The 20,142-nt window shown below is 43.3% G+C and overlaps 1 protein-coding gene across 7 annotated transcripts in view; it reads right to left on the bottom strand.

Annotated features, from left to right (window-relative positions):
* Positions 1–20,142, bottom strand: part of FRMPD4 (FERM and PDZ domain containing 4) — a 688,829-nt gene that overhangs the window by 513,832 nt on the left and 154,855 nt on the right. Inside the window, exon 1 of one of the 7 annotated variants that reach the window (XM_027054556.2) lies at positions 18,912–20,134. The exons of the other annotated variants lie outside the window; for them this stretch is intronic. Within the exon in view, the coding sequence (XP_026910357.2) occupies positions 18,912–18,952 (41 nt within the window). The 5' untranslated portion in view covers positions 18,953–20,134. Of the gene's footprint in view, positions 1–18,911; positions 20,135–20,142 lie in introns of those variants that run through there. 7 annotated transcript variants of the gene reach the window in all.

Here is a 20,142-nt window from a genome sequence, read left to right as displayed (position 1 = left end):
TTCTCCAGCTTATTTTAAGAATGCAGTATATAACACAGAGCATATACAAAATATGTGTTAATTGTTTATGTTATTGGTAAGACTTTTGGCCAACAGTGCTTGTCAGTAGTTCAGTTTTGGGGAGTGCAAAGTTGTAGGCAGATTTCTGACTGCATGGGGGGTCGGCACCACTAACCTCTGCATTGTTGAAGGGTCAACTATAGTTCAGTGAGCTGCAAATCAGAATAAAAAAAATGAAACATGATGAAATAGAACAGTCAGATTGTGTCCAAATCATTATTTTGTGAAACTTGTTTTAATTGTGTGTGTATGTGTTCGTGTGCACACGTGTGGTATTTGCGTGTACTGGTAACGATGGAAAACAAGTTTCTCACTGTGAGTTTTGGTTGAAAACAAAATCAGAGTACTGGGGCACTTGGGTGGCTCAGTCGAGCACCCAACTTCGGCTTGGGTCACGATCTCGTGGTTCATGGGTTTGTGCCTGCGTCGGGCTCTGTGCTAACAGCTCGGAGCCTGGAGCTGGCTTCGGATTCTCTGTCCCCCTGTCTCTCTGCACCCTCCCTGCTCGCTCGCTCGCTCTCTCTCAAAAATAAACATTACCTTTTTTTTCAAAAACAAATCAGAGTATTACAATATTCTAGGCAATCATCAAACATCAGATTTGTTTAACATTTAAGCATCTACACTTACCTATTCATGGGAATACTCTGTATATGTTTCATATCTAACCCCATGCCTTCATCTAATGTGATTATGGCTATACATATACAAAAAAGTATAGCCGAGACATTTTTCTGAGACATTTTTATTATGCACTGTTACACCTGATTCACTCAACGACAAAACTGTTAGGGGTAAGAAGTGCACAACTGTAAATTTCTTTTCAGTGAAAAGTGTCTAACACATTAATTGGTTTTATCATAAACACCAAGAAAATTTATTTTAAATTACTTGTTTATAATTATCTTTTAAACCTTACTTTCAATCATACGGTTAACACATTCTTGTTGGAAATAATGTGTTCATTACAGAACAGCATGGAAAAGAAAAAAAAAAAAAGCCCTTTTCCATTCATGTAAACTCCAATCCTGTAGTATAGGGAACGCAGGGAAGCACATTTTCCACTCATGTAAAACTCCAGCACTATGAGCTGCTCCCCATCAAGGGCAACCACTGTCCTCAACTGATGAGTCAGTCCATAATTACCAGGTACCCTGCAAGTGTCCCTTTCTGGATATCAATGTAGCAAATCCTCTCTGCTCTCCAGAGCCAACACTTTTGGTTGCATAACCAGCAGCCATTTCCTCCCAGTCTCAATTTTGCAGAGGTGTCAGATGGCCATATACCGGGCTGGGGGTAAGATGGGGGTAGCAGGAACTGAGGTCCTCTCCCATGCTAGAAACTGACTCTTAATTAACATAAGTCAGTGTTTGTCAATGTGGGGGTACCACAGCTATTTTGAGTGGGACAGCTCTTCATCATACACAACTATTCTGCTCATGTTAGGATACATTGTATCCCTGGTCCCTCCCCACTCTATGCCCCTAGGAACACTGGCTCCAACATTATAAACAACTAGAATGCTCAGGGGCATTGCCCAATACCTGTCCCCCATTTGAGACCATTGGTGCTCTAAACTAGGAGTCAGCAAACTTTCTTTAAAGGCCCGGAGTAAATCTTTTGAGGTTTGTGGGCCATATGGTCTCTGTTGGAACTACTCAACTCAACTGTTGTAGTGCAAAAGTGGCCATAAGTTGTAAGTCTATGAATGGGCATGGCTGTATTCGAATAAAACTTTATTTACAAAAACAGGTGATAGGATGCATTTGGTCCTCAGAGCACAGTTTGTCAATGTCTGCATGCCTAAACCAGCCACGGTGATTCCCTTCACCAGACAGATGTAAGACAGATGAGACACAATGACAATTCTGGACAATGCAAGATCAAGGGACTCTGCTATGAGGTTTCAGGGACATTTTTCCACACTCTCAAAAAGAGAGGCAGAGAAACAACATATTCTGCTCCCCTCTCGTCATTTTTTTTAAGATTTTATTTTAAAGGAATCTCTACACCCAGCATGGCACCTGAACTCACAACCCTGAGATCAAGAGTCGCAGGCTCCACCGACTGAGCCGGCCAGGCGCCCCATCACCTTTGTTTTCTTTAGGTGTGAAGATAGGATAGCTGGAGATGTTGCAGAGTCACTCTGTGACCACAAGACATGCAGGCCACACGCTGAGATGGTGCATGAAAAAGATGACAAGACCCAGAACCCTTGAATCCAGTTAACCAACCCTAAAATGGCCCTACCTCGGGATTTCTTCTGTTTCTCTCTCTTTTCTTTTTTCAGTAATCTCCACACCCAACATGGGACTCAAACTCATGACCCTAAGATCAAGAGTTGCACACTCTGCCGATGAGCCAGCCAGGAGCCCCCTACCTCTGCAATTCTTGTGTGAGAAAATAAATGGGCCTCTTCTTCAAGCTCCTTGGAGTTAAGTTGTCTACTACTTGCTGCTGACAGCATCCTAAATACTACACTTATAGTCTGATCACACTGTAATAAGGGCCACATAATTCTACCAGAATATGAGTATAGGGTCCAAATGGACATTTGAGAGCCACCCCCCAAATTCAAGTGTTTCTTCTGCAAACAATGGCCTTGTTGCTGTTCTCCAAGTGCAGCTCTGAATAAAAGAGGAAATATTGAAGAAGAATAGCATGTTGATTGCTTTCTCAATTTCTCTTCCTTTCTTTTTCCATGCTATTAGAACTCTGATTCTGAGTGTTAGGATCTCCAGAGAGATGAGTCAGAAATGAACATCTGATTGCCCTTTGCTAGGTGTGCCCATGGGACCCATTCTGGTGAAGGCCACTGTAAGGGAAGATCCTCAGCTTTTGCAGAAGATGTTCTTCCATGATACAAGAGAGAGACAAGGAAGATGTTCACAATGCTCCAGCTACCCTGTTTCCTGCCTTTGGACCCAGTCATATGATGATATGATGCCTGGAGCTGTGGCAACCACTTTACACACATGAGGTAACAAGCATAAAGCTGGTGGAGCAGAAAGAAGGAAAGAGCCTGAGTCAATGGAGCCCAATCCAGGAACCACCTACCTCTAGAAATACACTGTGTAAGCCATTTCTAGTGAGGCATTCCTTTACTTGTAGCTAAAATATCCTGACTAAAATTTGCACGGAACCAGAAAAGACCACGAATAGCCAAAGCAATCCTGAAAAAGAAACCCGAAGCTGGAGGCATCACAATCCCAGACTTCAAGCTGTATTACAAAGCTGTAATCATCAAGACAGTATGGTACTGGCACAAAAGCAGACATTCAGATCAGTGGAACAGAATAGAGAACCCAGAAATGGACCCACAAACATATGGGCAACTAATCTTTAACAAAGCAGGAAAGAATATCCAACGGAATAAAGACAGTCTCTTCAGCAAGTGGTGCTGGGAAAACTGGACAGCGACATGCACAAGAATGAACCTGGACCACTTTCTTACACCATACACAAAGATAAAGTCAAAATGGATGAAAGACCTCAATGTAACACAGGAAGCCATCAAAATCCTTGAGGAGAAAGCAGGCAAAAACCTCTTTGACCTCGGCCACAGCAACTTCTTACTCAACACGTCTCCGGAGGCAAGGGAAACAAAAGCAAAAATGAACTATTGGGGCGTCATCAAAATAAAAAGCTTCCGCACAGCGAAGGAAACCATCAGAAAAACTAAAAGGCAACTGACAGAATGGGAGAAGATATTTGCAAATGACATATCAGATAAAGGGTTAGCATCTCAAATCTATAAAGAACTTATCAAACTCAACACCCAAAAAACGAATAATCCAGTGAAGAAATGGGCAAAAGACATGAATAGACACTTCTCCAAAGAAGACATCCAGATGGCCAACCGACCCATGAAAAAATGCTCCACATCACTCATCATCAGGGAAACACAAATCAAAACCACAATGGGATACCACCTCACACCTGTCAGAATGCTAACATTAACAACTCAGGCAACAACAGATGTTGGTGAGGATGTGGAGAAAGAGGATTTCTTTTGCACTGCTGGTGGGAATGCAAACTGGTGCAGCCACTGTGGAAAACAGCATGGAGGTTCCTCAAAAAATTGAACTAGGGTAGAACTACCGTATGACCCAGCAACTGCACTACTAGGTATTTATCCAAGGGATAGAGGTATGCTGTTTCGAAGGGACACATGCACCCCCATATTTATAGCAGCGCTATCGACAAGAGCCAAAGTATAGAAAGAGCCCAAATGTCCACTGACAATGAATGGATAAAGAAGATGTGGTATATATATATATACAATGGAGTATTACTCAGCAATCAAAAAGAATGAAATCTTGCCATTTGCAACTACATGGATAGAGGGTATTATGCTAAGCGAAATTAGTCAGAGAAAGACAAATACCATACGACTTCACTCATATGAGGAATTTAAAATACAAAACAGATGAACACAAGGGAAGGGATGCCAAAATAATATAAAAACAGGGAGGGGGACAAAATATAAGTGACTCTTAAATATAGAGAATAAAGGGTTGCTGGGGGGAGGGTTGTGGGAGGGGGAATTGGCTAAATGGTAAGGGGCATCAAGGAACCTACTCCTGAAATCATTGTTGCACTATATGCTAACTAACTCGGATGTAAATTTAAATGTTAAAAAATATATATCCTAACTGATACACATAATAAGAGAGCATAATAAGGATGACATTTTTAACCTTAAAACATAGAAGCTATTTAGGTTATACAAGAACTACTAAGTACAGGTGTCCCTAAATAAACTATCCACGTTGTAGTGGAGTTTTGATGTACAATTCCTAGTTAGTAGACATGGGAGGATAACTGAGCGGGGCTGGCTGCGATGGAGGGGCACGTTCTCTTCTATTTCTTCTGTCCTCCTATGTCTACTTTTCCAGTGTGGTTCCTACACTTCCCTTCAAAGCCTCCACCTGTTGTAGCAAAACCACCAATAAACAAAGGGGAAACAGTCTGCCAGCCTTTTGCTTGGAATCCTTCGCTACATCGCACATGTGGATTATTACATCTGCTTTGTGAGAAAGAAAGTGAGCACAGCAGGAGGATTTAACTATTTACAAGATGATTTCTATTCAAGTCATCTGACATCTACTGGAGAAGAGACAGGATTGTGCACAGTAAGAACATTTCTACATAGAGTCACCTGTAAGTGCAAAGTGATACTGTCTAGCATCCCACCTATGCAGAATTTCCAAAACCTCAAAAAGATAGAAATATTTGTATATCTAAATCTGTATCTACATATTCGTTTTTAATTCTCTTCTCACAAAGCACGACTTGATATTCGATAATGTAGTACAAGACTCAGCAAACTTTCTGTAGAGGGGCAGATATTTTAGGCTTTGTGGATCATATATGCTTTTCATAGCAACCATTTAGCTCTCCTATTGTATCAGGGAAGCAGACACAGACAATACATAATGGGCATGGCTGTGTGCCGAGAAAACTATTTATGGGCACTTAAATTTGATTTTCACATACTTTGCACATGTCATGAAACAGTATTCTCCTTTTGATTTGGGGGAACCATTTAAATGTAAAAATCAGTCTTAGCTTTATACAAACATAGGCAACAAGTTGGATTTGGTCCGTAGGCTGTACCTGGCCAGCCCCCCGATCCCTAACTGGGACACAGGAAAAAAAAAATCAGAAATGACTTCTCGGTCAGAAATAAAACTATGAAATCATCCCCCGGTCTACTTTTATGCATGTATCTTCTTGTGTTCTGATTATCTTCTACAAGCGTTAACACATATACCTGTAATAAACAATCTGATTGAACACATCTCTATATGCTAGATCAATGGAAGTTTAGGGAGTTATACATGACCGCAACAGCACTACAGTGAGGTCAACTAAAAAATTAACCAGTAGAGAAGGATTAGACACCTTATTGCCTCCTGCATGCATTCCATCTACTTAGTTAAATAGCCCTCTATTCTTCAGTGTGTCAACATGATCTCAACCGGAAAGCCAAATTATGAAATAATGGCATCATAATCAAATCAGAGTCCTACAGGAAATATCCATCAATACATCCCTAGAATGTGGTTCTCCAAAACACACCAAGTTGTCCCTTTTGGTGAGTGAGATTATCAGAAGAGAAGAGACTATTGCTGTCAAAAACTAATAAAATTTAAGTTTAAAAACATATGAGATAAGCATCCCTTGTTGGGAAGTGCAGAACAAAAGAAAAATATTTTTCTGTTTATATTCCTATCCAAGAAAAGCTGGTCCAGATAGAAAAACTGAAGGAATTTTGCCTCGGAGTACTCAGTTCTATACAAAACGATACCACTTTTTAAATGATATCATCGTCCGGCTTGACCTGCATTTACTAACAAAAATTACCATGAAAGTTTTATAGATCTCAAATTTCTATGATACTTTTTGGATATATATCCTTAACGTATTGAAATAGCTCTTATTTTCATAAGTTCTGAATACAGAAAACTAGGAACTTACTAGATTAGAATGGCCTGACTTAGCAATTTATATTTTCATCCAGAGCAGATTTTTCACCATTTTATCCTATTTGAAAGGATCACATTTACCCAATTTCTTTCTTTTTTCCAAGTAAACTTTGTCTCCCTACCTCCCTGCTTCTTTTTTAGTTTTTCAAGTAGGCTCCACGCCCAATGTGGGGCTTGAACTCACGACCCTGAGATCAAGAGTGGCATGTTCTACTGACTGAGCCACCCCTACCTCCCCCCATTCTCATAACATTTTTATTATTTTCTTACATATCATTTCAGTATTTTTATGTAAATACAAGCATGCTTACTACTGTATAATTTTTTATTTTCACTTAATAAATATATGCTGGAGATCATTTTAAATCACTGCGTAGAATGTTCTTTTTTACAACTGCATAGTGTTTCATGCTATTTTAATGTAAATTCTCCTACATGGACTTAGAATTTACTTATTCTATGGTAAAATGATGGCATTTTACAAATCGAATTAAATAGAGAGAGGATATCACACAATTTCCCCTTTATACAGTGTAAGGAAACAAAGCCTTGACTTGCTCAAAATCCACCTGAAGTTCCAACCATTAGTCAAGCTTTCCCCGACAGCACCTGCTCCGTGTCTTGTCATGAGGCTCATGTCCAGGACAAATTCTGCCTGTCCATTCTAATACCTGTGAGGAACTAGAATGCCCACAACTTTAGCATAAAATATGAATATCATTTAATGGCATCTCAAAATACCTTCTGATTTTTATGAGTTTTGAAATACTCAGTATGCTATTATTGTCATAAAAAATGTCCATAATCCAAAGACTTAGCTGTAAAGATATTCATTATGTCACAGTGTTCATCCAAGGCAAAACACTAGAAATGATGTAAATGTTAATCAAATAGGAAGTCATTCAGTAAACCGTAGCATGTGTAGCTATGCATTTTATATTTGTAAAGAATTTTCAATGATATAAAAACAATATTTTATAAAAATGTTAAATATAGAATTGTATATACATGATATTAACTATGTAAAATAGATGAAAAGGTTAAAGAAAATAGATAACAGAGATCATATCTGGCTGGTGAAATTTCAAATATTTATATATATTTTCCTTTATATATTCTCTATTCTCAAAACTTTCTTCAAAACGGTTACATCACTTTTACAATCAGAAAAACATGTTAAAACACCTGCTGAAGTTGTCTGGACCCTTGGATTTATGTAAGTATCCTATTAGGTTTTTTGCAATTCAAAGTTACTTGTTAATAGTTCATATCATCCTAGGGTTAAAAAATCAAAATAAAATATAAAGTATGAATGGGGACATGGGGAGCAGTCCCTCTTGCATATAATCCCCTGTATCCGGGATTTATAGAGTTACATTCTGTTATTGGTCTTTGTGTATCCTTCCAGTCATTTTTAGCAAAACACAAGAAAAAATATATGTTTAATCCTCCCTCATTTGTAAACAGCTTTATACCTTACTCTTCTCACCTAACAATAAATATAGCCATGGGTACCTGACTGGCTCAGTCAATGGAGCATGTGACTCCGGATCTTGGGGTCGTGCGTACAAGCCCACACTGAGCGTAGAGCTTATTTAAAAAAATAAAATAGGGGCGCCTGGTGGCTCAGTCAGTTAAGCGTCTGACTCTTGATTTCGGCTCTGGTCATGGTGTTGTGTTTTGTGGGTTCAAGCCCCGCAGTGGGTTCCACACTGACAGTGCAGAGCCTGCTTCAGATTCTCTCTCTCTGCCCACCCCTCCCCTGTTCACGCTCTCTCTCAATAAATAAATAAACTTTTAAAAATAACTAAAATGTGTGCATTAAAAATGAATGAATGAATGAACAAAAGAATGAATGAATCCAAAGATCTTCCTATATCACTGCACAGAGTGTTTCCTTGTACTTTTCCCCACCGCTACACTGTACCTCATGTTCTTTTTAAGCAAAGTTCTCATAGACTCGTTTCCTAAAATTTCCTCATTGAGTGTGATATTAAAAAAAATAATATAGGGGCGCCTGGGTGGCTCAGTTGGTTAAGCAACCAACTCTTGATTTCCACTCAGGTCATGATCTCATGCGGGTCACGGGATCGAACCCTTCTTTGGGATCCATGCTGACAGCATGGAGCCTGCTTGGGATTGTCCCTCTCTGCCCCTTCACTGCACACACACACATGCTCTCTCAAAAGAAATAAACTTAATACAATAAAATAAAAGGGCGATATGAAAACTGTTGGTCAAATATGTGCACTTTATTTATTTATTTTTAAGATTTTTTTAAGTGATCTCTACATCCAACGTGGGGCTGGAACTCATAACCCCAAGAGTAGTATGTGCCACCACCTAAGCCAGCCAAGCGCCCCTAAATATGTGCACTGGAAATTTGAAAAAAAATTTTGAATGTCTATTTATTTTTGAGAGACAGAGAGACAGAGCATGAGAGGTGGAGGAGCAGAGAGAGAGGGAGACACAGAATCCAAAGCAGGTTCCAGGCTCTGAGCTGTCAGCACAGAACCCGACATGGGTAGGGTTCGAACCCACAAGTCTCGAGATCATGACCTGAGCTGAAGTCGGACGCTTAACCGAGTGAGCCACCCAGGCGCCCTGAAATATGTGCACTTCAGCAAGACAGTGCCTTTCATTTGGTATAGTGAGTAGTCCCCTTTCCATTTATTTTGTTTACTCAATGTACTGTATGCAAGATACCCTGATCATAGATTCTTTAATATGACATGTAAGTACACAAAAGTCTCATTATCAGATCTTTAAGTATGTTACAAACATTATGCACAATTCTCCTGTGGCGGTAGAGGAACAATGTGTGTAACTGGGGCAGACTAGGAGAAGGAAAGGAAAGAAAACAAATGCGAGAATGAGAGGTTCTGGTGGAAGCCACAGCGGTCGGCAGAGTTCCCTGCTTAGTGTCCAACAGCGCAAGCACTAGAGGCAGTCCCTCAAAGTCAGGAGCAGTAGGCTTTGCTGAATGAAGCACGAAAGCAGCCATCACTGTGATAATCCGTACCTGACGCCATGTGACAGCATGGTTTCACTCTGACTCATTGGAGATTCACCAAATACTTAATATCTGCTCTGAACCAAGGAGGTGTCACATAAAGGGGGTCTTCCCTCAAACAGCCCAGGGGACACAATCCGAAACTGGAGTGAATTGTAATACACTGTGCGCTAGTCAACTATTGCCGCAGTAATGCTGTATAACAAAACGCCCGAAACTCGGCATCCGCCAACAATAAGCACGTTTTCCTGCTCACAGGTGTGCAGGATGGTGCTGCACCATGTGAATCTAGCTTCCGGAACCAACATGTTACCCCAGGCAGTTCTTTATATGGCAATGCTAGATGCAAAAAAGAAATGCACGCTGCCTCTTAAGGCCTTCTACCGAAATTGACACTCTGTGACACTGGCCCACCTTCTGTTGGCCAAAACAAGTCACAAGCCCAACAGCAATGGGGCAGGCAAGGTCACTCCACCTCCAGCAGGAGGAACTGTATGTCACACAGAAGAGGCCTGGACTTAGGAGTGTTTAAGAATTGGGAACAGCTGGGGCGCCTGGGTGGCTCAGGCTGTTAAGCATCTGACCCTTGATGTTGGCTCAGGTCATGATCCCAGCGTTGTGAGATCGAGCCCCACCCTGGACTCCGTGCTGAGCATGGAGCCTGCTTAAGAGTCTTGCCCCCTGCCCATTGCTCTCACTCTCAAAAAAAAAAAAAAAAAAAAAAAAAGAGAGAGAGAGAGAGAATTGGGAACAAGGAGCAATCTACCACATAGTGAAGAAATGTTACAACGAAGTCAGGACATAAGATGTCCAGCAGACTGTGTACACAGGTGGACTACATTTTCCTAGCGATCCTTGCAGTTAGATGTAACCAGGGTCTTGGTTAATGGAGTGTGGGTAGAATGATACATTTCAATTCCAGGCATGGCCTTTCAAAACTTCCGAGCCAATCGTTCCCCATTTCTCCCTGCTCATCTGTCAGCTCTATGTTGATGGGCAGATCCACCTTGAATCTCAAGCTGATGATGAAAGAGCCCCTATGGGGCAGGTTCTCTGAATGAGTCTCACAGAGTCCCTCCCATCAGGAGCACCTGTCTGGGGCTCCCGGTCAGCAGAGATTAGCCACTAGAAACTGAGGGGTTGAACCGTTACAGCCCATAGGTTATCTAAACTAACAAAAGATGCAAGTCATTTAAGCCAGGGTTGGAAAGTTGGAGAAGGCTACACGGAACAATCTTAGATTGAAAATGAAAACATACAAAAATACAAAACAAAACAAAAAACACACACCTTAAAACATAAAAGACAAATAGTACTTTTTCAGGTGAAAAAGAGGCAAGGTGAAGATCGTTTTAGACAAAATGAAGAGTATATACAAAGGCTCAGAGGTGTGATATCATTTAGGACTTCTAACATTCAGCATACAAATAAATAAATAAACAAATAAATAGTTCAACATAGAGGTGGGATCTGTGTGTGTGCACGTATGTGTTGATGTGTGAACACGCGTGCACATGTGCCTTCGGCGATTGAGTAGGAAGTTAAGGCTGGGAAAGAAAACTTACACATGTCCAGAAGTAAGGTGGCCAGAGCAAACAAGGCCAACCCCAAAAGGGCGGAGATAAAGAATGGGGAGTTTGCCCTAAAGACAGTGAGGAGTGAGGAGATAGCATAGATTTGTAGTTGAGAAAACTTCTAAATTCACCCTCCACTGGTATCATGAGTCCTGAGAGGTGAAGACCCCCAGAGAGAAGATGGCAAGGTTAGCTGGGTGTGGGTCACCTCCCCCCCCCAACCACATCCACCCTTCCCCATCCCAGCAACACACCCTGGGGCAAACGCCTGGGACACACCTCGAGCCCCCCGAAGGGAATGTGCAGACTGAGCAAAAGAGGAAAATCCTCCTATGAAGGGCAGTGGGTGAACAGGGTAGGCTTTGCCAGCCATGTGGTCTCTGTCACGACTATTCAGCTCTGCTGAAAGCCACCACAGACAGCATAGAAACAGATGAGCATGGCTGTGTTTCAATAAAACTTTATTCATAAACATTGGTAGCAAAGCTCTTATAAAATAAGCAAATAAAAATATAAGCAAGGTAAAAAAATTAAAAACAATAAAATATATATATATATATAAGCAAGGTAAACAAATCAGGTGGCCCGGGCCACAGAGGGAAATACTGCCCCCGGCCGCGTTTCAGTTGGACACCTGAGGGGCTTACGACAAGGAGTTTCGGGAGCGACCAGCACCACGGACTTGAGTTAGAAGGCCCGTTGTAAAATCACCCTGTTGTAAAATGGATGAGCCAAGGCAGCATCCACACAAGAGGCATGACTTAGCCAGATGGCTTCACGTTCCCCACCACGGCAGTCTCCCGCCAGTCAAGAGTCGGCCAGCTAAGCGTATAAATACACTCCTTCCTACATGCGCCAGGTGGTTTCACAATTTTAGGATCTCTGGCCTATTGTTTCTTTAAAGCTCATCTCTGTCAGAAAATTACCATGTTTTTATTTTTTTTTACCTTTTTTTTTTTTGATGTTTATTTATTATCAAGAGAGAGAGAGAAGAGACAGAGGCAGAGAGACAGGGAGAGAATCCCAAGCAGGCTCCAGGCTCCAAGCTGTCAGCACAGAGCCTGACGTGAGGCTTGACCCCATGAACTGGGAGTTCATGAATGACCTGAGCCGAAGTCAGATGCTTAACCGACTGAGCCACCCAGGCGCCCCTGTCATGTCCTTATTTTTAATTAAGCAAATCTCACACAATTTATGAAACATCTGAAAATGACTGAAGTAAAAAACTAAAACCCTACAGTAAATTGTAATTGTAGGGCAAGTGCTTTTCCTTTTCAAACTTGAGAAATATTTCTTTCATAAAAATGATAGTATTTTCCTATCATTCAAAAAGGGCTTCCTAAAATAAAAACATACTGACATCTATAAAAACCCATTTAGCACAACCATAACATTGCTTGTGGAGCTGTTAACAGTAACACGCAGATTTCTTAGCAGTCCAAGTTGGTGACTTTTTAACCATCAATCGCAGAAAAAAAAAATGCTTCAAAGGTCAAAACAGAAATAAAAGTTTATTTTCCAAGACCTAGTCCAAAAGCAGTCCATTTATTTTTAATGTGTGTACTCCTTTACACTTCTGAGTTACTGATCATGATAATGGTTCAGCTAAACAAATTATGAGGATTTACTTGCACGAAGTATTAGAATGGGTCGTGTAGAACTGTACTCACTAATTATTTAGTAGAGAGTATTTATTGTATGCCAAATCCCGTAAACCACACTTGAAAATGTATTTCAAAAGCAAGAATTCAGGCAGGAAACCCTTCTCATCTCTTTGCAGGAAAACATGGGAATGTTAACTTTGTTATCTAAAACGAAGGCTTAGATTTCTTCAAGATGATTTTCGCAGCATTAGTACATAATGACCTAAATCACTCACAAGCAAGGCAGCATACTTCTGAGATGTTTTGGCCGTGCCCAATGCGGCCTATGGTCTTTTGTTACAATGCCCTCAATCAAATCCTAAGAAAAGTTGGGTTAAACTCAACTCCAAACTAATGCAGCCTCCTTCCAGTCTTCTGCCTACAACTAAACGCACTTATCTCGTTTTCTTTCCATCTGGAAAAAGATTACTGAAGGTCATCGGCCATTGGGACCGGAGGGCTCAAGTATACTGTAAGGAAATACCAGGCATCCTCCCACGGACTTGTTTATCAGCTCACGGGTGCACGTCAGTGTCCTACTGTATTTTCCATCCGTGTTAAAGCAGAAGTGTAAAGGCCTACCGAAGGCAAGCGTCACTCTCACAAGTAACTCCCCAACACAAAGAAAGCAGGCCAACCTAGTGACCGAGGAGTAAGTATGCAAAAGTGTCCCCAGTGCTACAAATACCAGAAGGGCAATTCTGTTCACTTCTAATGGTTGGTGTCCAAGAGTGAAATAAATAATTTGAGATCAGAAGTTTAAATAAAAAGGAGGTCTACACTAATGGTGAATGTACGTTACTGAATTCATGTATTCAATATGCTAAATTTTGTGCTGACAGTTTCTCTCCTCAACCAAACTCTAGCCAGGCTCCTTTGAGTCCTTTCTCAACAAGGTTGAACAAACACTAACTTAGTTTCTAACATTTCAAGGGCACATCCCTAGGATGACTCCGGCCTCCCCATCCCCTCCCACCAGCACCCCTTTAAAGTGCCTGCCTGAGAAAATTCAAGGCTGCCAAAAGAATGTACTGTTTGTTCCAGTCAACACCTGAAGACAGGGCCCCTGTCTCCCAGCCTCTGTGGGAGGGTAGGAGCCTACCTTGGATAAGTGCCAGTTAGCAAACCCAGAGGGTTTCGCCTGGACCAACTCCCCCTTCGGTTTTGGTACTTGTTCACTTCCCTGCCTCTACTGAGTCCCAGCTCACCCCCTTCCCTATTCCCTCATTGTGCCTTTAAGATGCCCAGTCACCTCTGTACAAATTGAACTTGGGTTGAATTTCCACTGGACTCTTCCCTATTACAATACTTTTCTTACTGATGAAAATCTGTCCTTACTGCTTTAAGCAGTGCCTGGCTTTTGCTGTTCTTTGGCAGTGTGTAATTGGCTATACTTGTGCCCACGCACACGTGCTGGTGATGTAAAGAAGAAAAAACAGGAAAAGGCATTATTTAGCCCAGGCGTTGGCAAACTTCCTATGAAAGACCAGGTAGTAAATCCTTTAGGTTTTGTGGGCCATAAGGTCTTGTACATCTACTGAACTTTGCTGTTGTAGAGCAAATGCAGCCACAGACAATATCCACATGCAGGAACAGAGCTGTGTTGTAATAAAACTTTATTCATGGATGCTGCCATTTGAATTCCATACCATTCTCCCTTTGATTTTTCTTAACCACGAAAACAATTTTTCATTTTAAGAACCATTCTTAGCTCACATTCTATATGAAAACAGTCAGCAAGCCAGATTTGGCCCACAGGCCATTAGTTTGCCACCCCCTGGGTTAACCTATTTATACTTTTCTTCCTTTGCTATGATCAGCTCCCAAAGCTCAAGATCATTTGATGGTAAGGTTAGTAGATTTTGGAACTGTATTCTGGTTTTCCATTTTTCCTCTCGAGCCAACTACGAAATCAGTGATTTTAAGTCAATTATTAAAGATAAATTTCTAGCTCATCAATAATGTATATTCTCTCACAGCTAAACTTCCATGGAAAACTCCAAATGGAATAATAAAGTAATAAAGTTGAACAGTGCATCTGTATGTGTGTGTATGTGTGTGTGTGTGTGTATGTGTGTGTGAGAGACAGAGAGAGAGAGAGAGAAGAATGAATATCTATAAGGTCCATAAGCAGAAAGTGAGAATTTTCAGCTCATGCATTTAACAAACAAGTAAATTTCACCGCAGGTGACAATCTCTATCAAATTCTGAGAGCAAGCAGGTGAAATTCACTCGCCCCAAAGAAAGGGAGGGGGAGGGAGAGGGAGGGAGGAGGGAGGAGGGGGGAGGGAGGAAAAGAGAGAGATGCTTGAAATGTTATATAGCCTGAACTAGACATCTTCCCCCCAGAATTGCTACCAACTAGACTTTCACAGCTGCAAACCACCAACCCCTGGGAAACTCGAGTTAAATATTCCTAAGACAGGAATCTAGTTCTGTTATGAAACTGTTCATCATTTCACCTCCTGACAGCCACGGAAATCAGCAGAACTCAGAAAGGACTCAGATGACGAGCAAGTAGCATTTTTAATAAAATTCAAATCCAGAGTCTTTGGGGGTTTTTTGGTTGCTAGCCTCTAGAGCTCACTATTATCAGCAATATTAATGCAATTACTCGGGTAAAAAGAGAGGAGATGCGAGGAATATGACCTTTTGCGTTGCTTCTTTAACTTCCCTTTCCCCCCAGGAAATACTGAATTCTGAATAAAGTAAAGGTAAAAAACAGAAGTTCAATAGTCTCTAAATAGGTTTTACATAAAATCTGAGGAAGCCGTAACTACGTATTTTTATCCTTCCTCAAATGTATGACACTTGTAACAAAATTATCATTACAGATATCAGTCACTGCCATATGCCACAAAATAGCCCATGCAACTGCATGACAACGTGAAACATAGCAGCCTACAAGTTTACCTACCACTATAAGAAATAATCTCCGTATTAATAATTGGGACCCAATCGTTATCTCAAAGTGGGCCATTGTGCATCAAGAGACGAAATGAAGTCAAGCTATTCAATTCCTGAAAGCATCCCTCAGTTTAATAACACCCCTATGTGTTTTGGGTTTCAAATCACTTCCCTCAGGCGAAGGGGGCATAATCATATGTTTTTCTACTGAACTGTATTCTTCTATAAACATTTCAAAAAGTGCAGCTGCTTTACAAATGAAATCATCGATACTAAGAGCAGTAACAATAAAAATATATGCCTATTTTTATACTATTACTGGTTTATAAGGCAATCATCTGTAATGCTCTCATCTACAAGGATGAAAAATGATATATAACTGTTACCAAGGAAACAGTGAAGTAAAATTGCATGTAAACTATCAAACAGTTTAATAACCAGAAAATTAGAAGAACGAGAAAAAACAGCTCCAGACAGAACCAGGATACGCTGTGCCACCCACGACGGACGCGATCAAGGGTCACAAGTCAAAAAGGTGTAAAGGGTCGGAACTTGCTGGCTATTCTGACACTCAGCAGCATCTTTTTTTTTTTTTTTTAAATGGCGGTCATAAGATGGTACCGAATTCTTGAGGGGCAGTTTGAATTCTGATTTTTCACACGACTAAAAGGGCCTCGATTCTGGGAACAAGTGGTTAAAAGTGGATTAATATTCTCTCAGAATCCTCTGTAATTACCACTGTCTTTACTCACAGACAGGACATTTAGCAAATAGAAGTTATGCTTTCTACAGCAAACGCTTTCTGAATTAACATTTAGGAACTCCAGTTCTTGGGAACCAAAGACAAGGCTAAGGCCCGGCGTAACTGTGTGTTCACCTCTAAACCACGAGAATTTTAAGCACTCAAGTAACTACGCTGATCAAAGCTAAATCCTTTAGGAAGATTATCCATTCTGAAATCAGGAAAATCCTGCGCTGTAAGCATTTTTATACTTCACCTCTGAGAAAAGAACTTGGTTTCTGTAACAGTGTTTAAAACACACACCCAAGACTTTATTCCTACAAGGGCAGGAAGCAGCCGCTGTAAACATGTGTTTCTGCGCGCTGCTGACCCTCTACACGCACTGCTATTTCAGCTTGGGGACCATCGCTGAGCTCACCCCGAGCAACAAGAAGAATGCCTATGGATGAAGGATTTCTTAATGGGCACATAAACTCAGAACATGTGCAGCTTCTCTCTTTAGAATAAACACTCGATTTGGATCACGTTGAGGACAGAAAGTGAAATTCACACTCATTTACTAAATTCTAACCTCTCTTTAAAATAAGATACTAATCCCCCACAGCCTGGCTTGGGTTTTGCAAAAGCTCAGATTTGTGGGTATCATGAAGGCATCCTAGAATTTAGCAAAAGGAACATAAACCATCTTTTCACAGACGTACGGCACTGTTCCGCTCCCAAACTCCAAAGTTTAAGGACTAAATCTAGGCTCTAGATGGTTTTAACATTTATCATTTTTAGCATTTGAGGCCACCAAAATCTATCTTGGTTACTTTGAACTGTACCGTTGAACTTCTCCTTCCCTTCGGCAATCTCTGTCCATCACACAGATGGCACCAGGCAATCACTAACTGTTGCTCACAGCCGTTTACCGTCCATGGTCCGAGACTTGACAGCTGTTTACAAACCAGCCATGGGCAGAAGCATGCAGGAAGTTAAGAGAACACAGGTGTGAAGCCACGGCCCTCTATGATATTGACGTGAAACCGAACAGTTTGCCACACTACAATCGTCCACCCTTTGACATATCCGCCTTCGCCTTCTGCTGTGCGGGGAAACACCTCTTAGTGGGCTGCTCCAAGACAGATACATTTACCCATCAGCTCTATACCTCATGTCTACCCAGACAAGTTCCACTGGAGCCCTTTCCCTGGAAAATCTGCTGTGACATTAAGACTGACTCGTGCAAGGAGAGAGGGAAGGTGGAGACGGGCAAGAAGAACAAATAAAGACCTGTGGATGTTGGTCAAAGGCACGTCCGAAGAGCAACGTCCTAACCGAGTGTTTCTGAAATGGCCCAAATGTGATGTAGCAAAGCAAAGTCAACATACCTTTCTGATTGGGGCTATGCCAGGCTGCTCATCTTTGCCTGGTGCAATCAACACATCCCACCCTGACACTAAGCAATAAAGGAAAACCTAGAACTATTCTCTTGTAATTGCAAAGGAGTCTAAACTGCATCCTGGAAAACTCTTACTGCCTACCTCCTAAGGTCATGGTGGCAACTGTTACAAAGAGCCGAGCTCAAGGGGCGGAATGCTCCTCCTTCCAAAGATGTGGGCGGAAAAGGTGGAGCACGGTCCTCTAAGACTTCTGATACCAGTCACGTCCCAGTTAATGCCACACTGCAAGAAGCACAAACCTACTCCCAGGGCTCGAGGAAGACTTTGGAAGCCTAAGCAGGGCAGAAAACCTAGGGCGAATGCTCTGACCAGGTGATACCTAGGAGGCCAAAAAGTGGAAATATTCTTCTTCTACCCGCACTGCCAGAGAAATCTGCTCGAATCGATGATTTTTCTTCTGTTTTAACAACATGGCCACTTGGAAGCAAATTCCTAAATCTTTAAGGCTTGGGACTACACAGTTACCCAGGGAAAGGCTAAAGGTCTTTCTCTTCCAGCTCCCTGTCTTCAGCATCTAGGTCACTGCTGGGAACACAGAACAGTTACTTACCCCTGTCAACCTACAAGCTGAATTTTCAGGGTGTAGAGGTCTAATTTAGGGGTGGGGGCCAGGGGGCCACTTTTGATCGCTGCCGCTTGGAAAGCATGGACCCAAACTCTACGCACTTCTGGCTTTCCCTAGCAGTAGCAATTACAACCATCTTCTGGTGGCCCTGAATTATACATGTGACCCCAAGCACCACCGGGGCTTTTCCTAAGGGAAAAGAAACTGTCATGAATATTGGTGTGTGCCTGAGGGAGTGCGTGCGTGTGTGTGTGTGTGTGTGTGTGTGTGTGGTCTACACCCGCCGATGCACGAGCCCCACCGGCCAGTGGGAGAGAAGTTGAACGCAGCAGCCCCTGGCCACCTCGTCTCAGTCCTTTCTTAAGCCCCGCTGCTCTCTCCAGCTTCTGCTAGTCCCCAAGCCTCCCGAAAAATAAAGCACCAAGTTGCCGGCTGCGGCGGCCCTGGGTGCAAATGAACCGGCGCAGCCCCTACCTCGAGAGCTTTGCAATCTTCACAAAGCTGAAGACATCCATGCAGGCAGCCGGGCACCCCAAGCACGGAGGCTGCGGCGCCCCTTCTCACGCCAGCAACGGCAGCCCCATGGCCGGCCGGGGACCTCAGCGCGCCCTGGGGCTCGAGTGGCGGCGACGGTGGGTGGCGGCGGCGGCGGACCTGGAGAGCCCGCACCTGGAGGCGGTGGCTGCTACCCCCCTCCGGCCGCGAGCTGCGTGTGCATCCCAGAGCAGGACCATTGACGGGCGCCCGTGTTGGAAAACTCAATGGAGAGGGGGCCGGGGAGGGTGCAAGGGGCGGGGGGCGCAGGGCGCGTGGCCCGGGCGGGTGCGCCCCGGCCTCGGGGACCGCCGGGCGCCCTGGGGAGGCGAGGCCCGGGCGAGGGGCGCTCGCTCCCGCTCCCCAGCCCGCCGGCCCCGGCTGCCCCGCGAGCGGAGGAGCGCAGACTGAGCCGGGAGGTGGCGGGCGAGCCTGGCACACGCACACGCACCCCTCGCGGCACTGCAGCTGCCTCCCTGCCTCCTTCCCCAAGCTGAGTCCCTTCTCCTCTCCCCACCCCCACCCGCGGGGAGGGGGGGGGGCTCTCCTGTCACCAGCTGCGTGTGCCTCCAGATCCGAAAGATTGATCTCACAGTCTCGGGCACACCCACACGGGGACAGGGAACGCTACCCCCTCCCTCCCCAAACCAAAGGAGAGCCGTGCAACCGCAGGTCGCCCAAAGCCTTGGTATGTGCCATAAACAAAACTAGCGATGGGGAAGGAGCAGGGATGATCCAGGCTGGGTGGACCGTCAAGGGGAAGGGGAGGGAGGTGCCCAGCACAGCGGGGCTCGGTTGGGAGAGCACAGAGGTCCCACCGCTTCCCCCAACCACTGGAGCTAGCCGCGACAGCTGGGCTGGCTGGGAAGGTGTGTCTTTGGACATCGGCACAGGGGGAGCGTTGGAGAAATCAGAAAATAAGACCGGGAAGCGTCTGGAGGGGCGGAGGGTACACACAGCTGCTCCTCACTACAGGGGTACGGAGAGGAGGGTCCCAGGAGCCAGTGGCGGGGCGTGGGGGTGGAGGCGGGGGGGATTATGATGAGCGGGGTTCAGAATCTAAAGGAAGAGAAGGGACGAGAATGGGGGTCTGGAAGGCAGCTGAGATGCTTTCTCAAATTGAGCAGCCGGTAAAAAAGGAAAAAAAAAAAAAAGCAAAAAACCTTACTCA

Source organism: Acinonyx jubatus, chromosome X, assembly GCF_027475565.1.
Source record: "Acinonyx jubatus isolate Ajub_Pintada_27869175 chromosome X, VMU_Ajub_asm_v1.0, whole genome shotgun sequence".
NCBI classification, from domain to species: domain Eukaryota; kingdom Metazoa; phylum Chordata; class Mammalia; order Carnivora; family Felidae; genus Acinonyx; species Acinonyx jubatus.
Note: the sequence above shows the minus strand (reverse complement) of the source record. Positions and strands in the feature narration are given on the sequence as shown.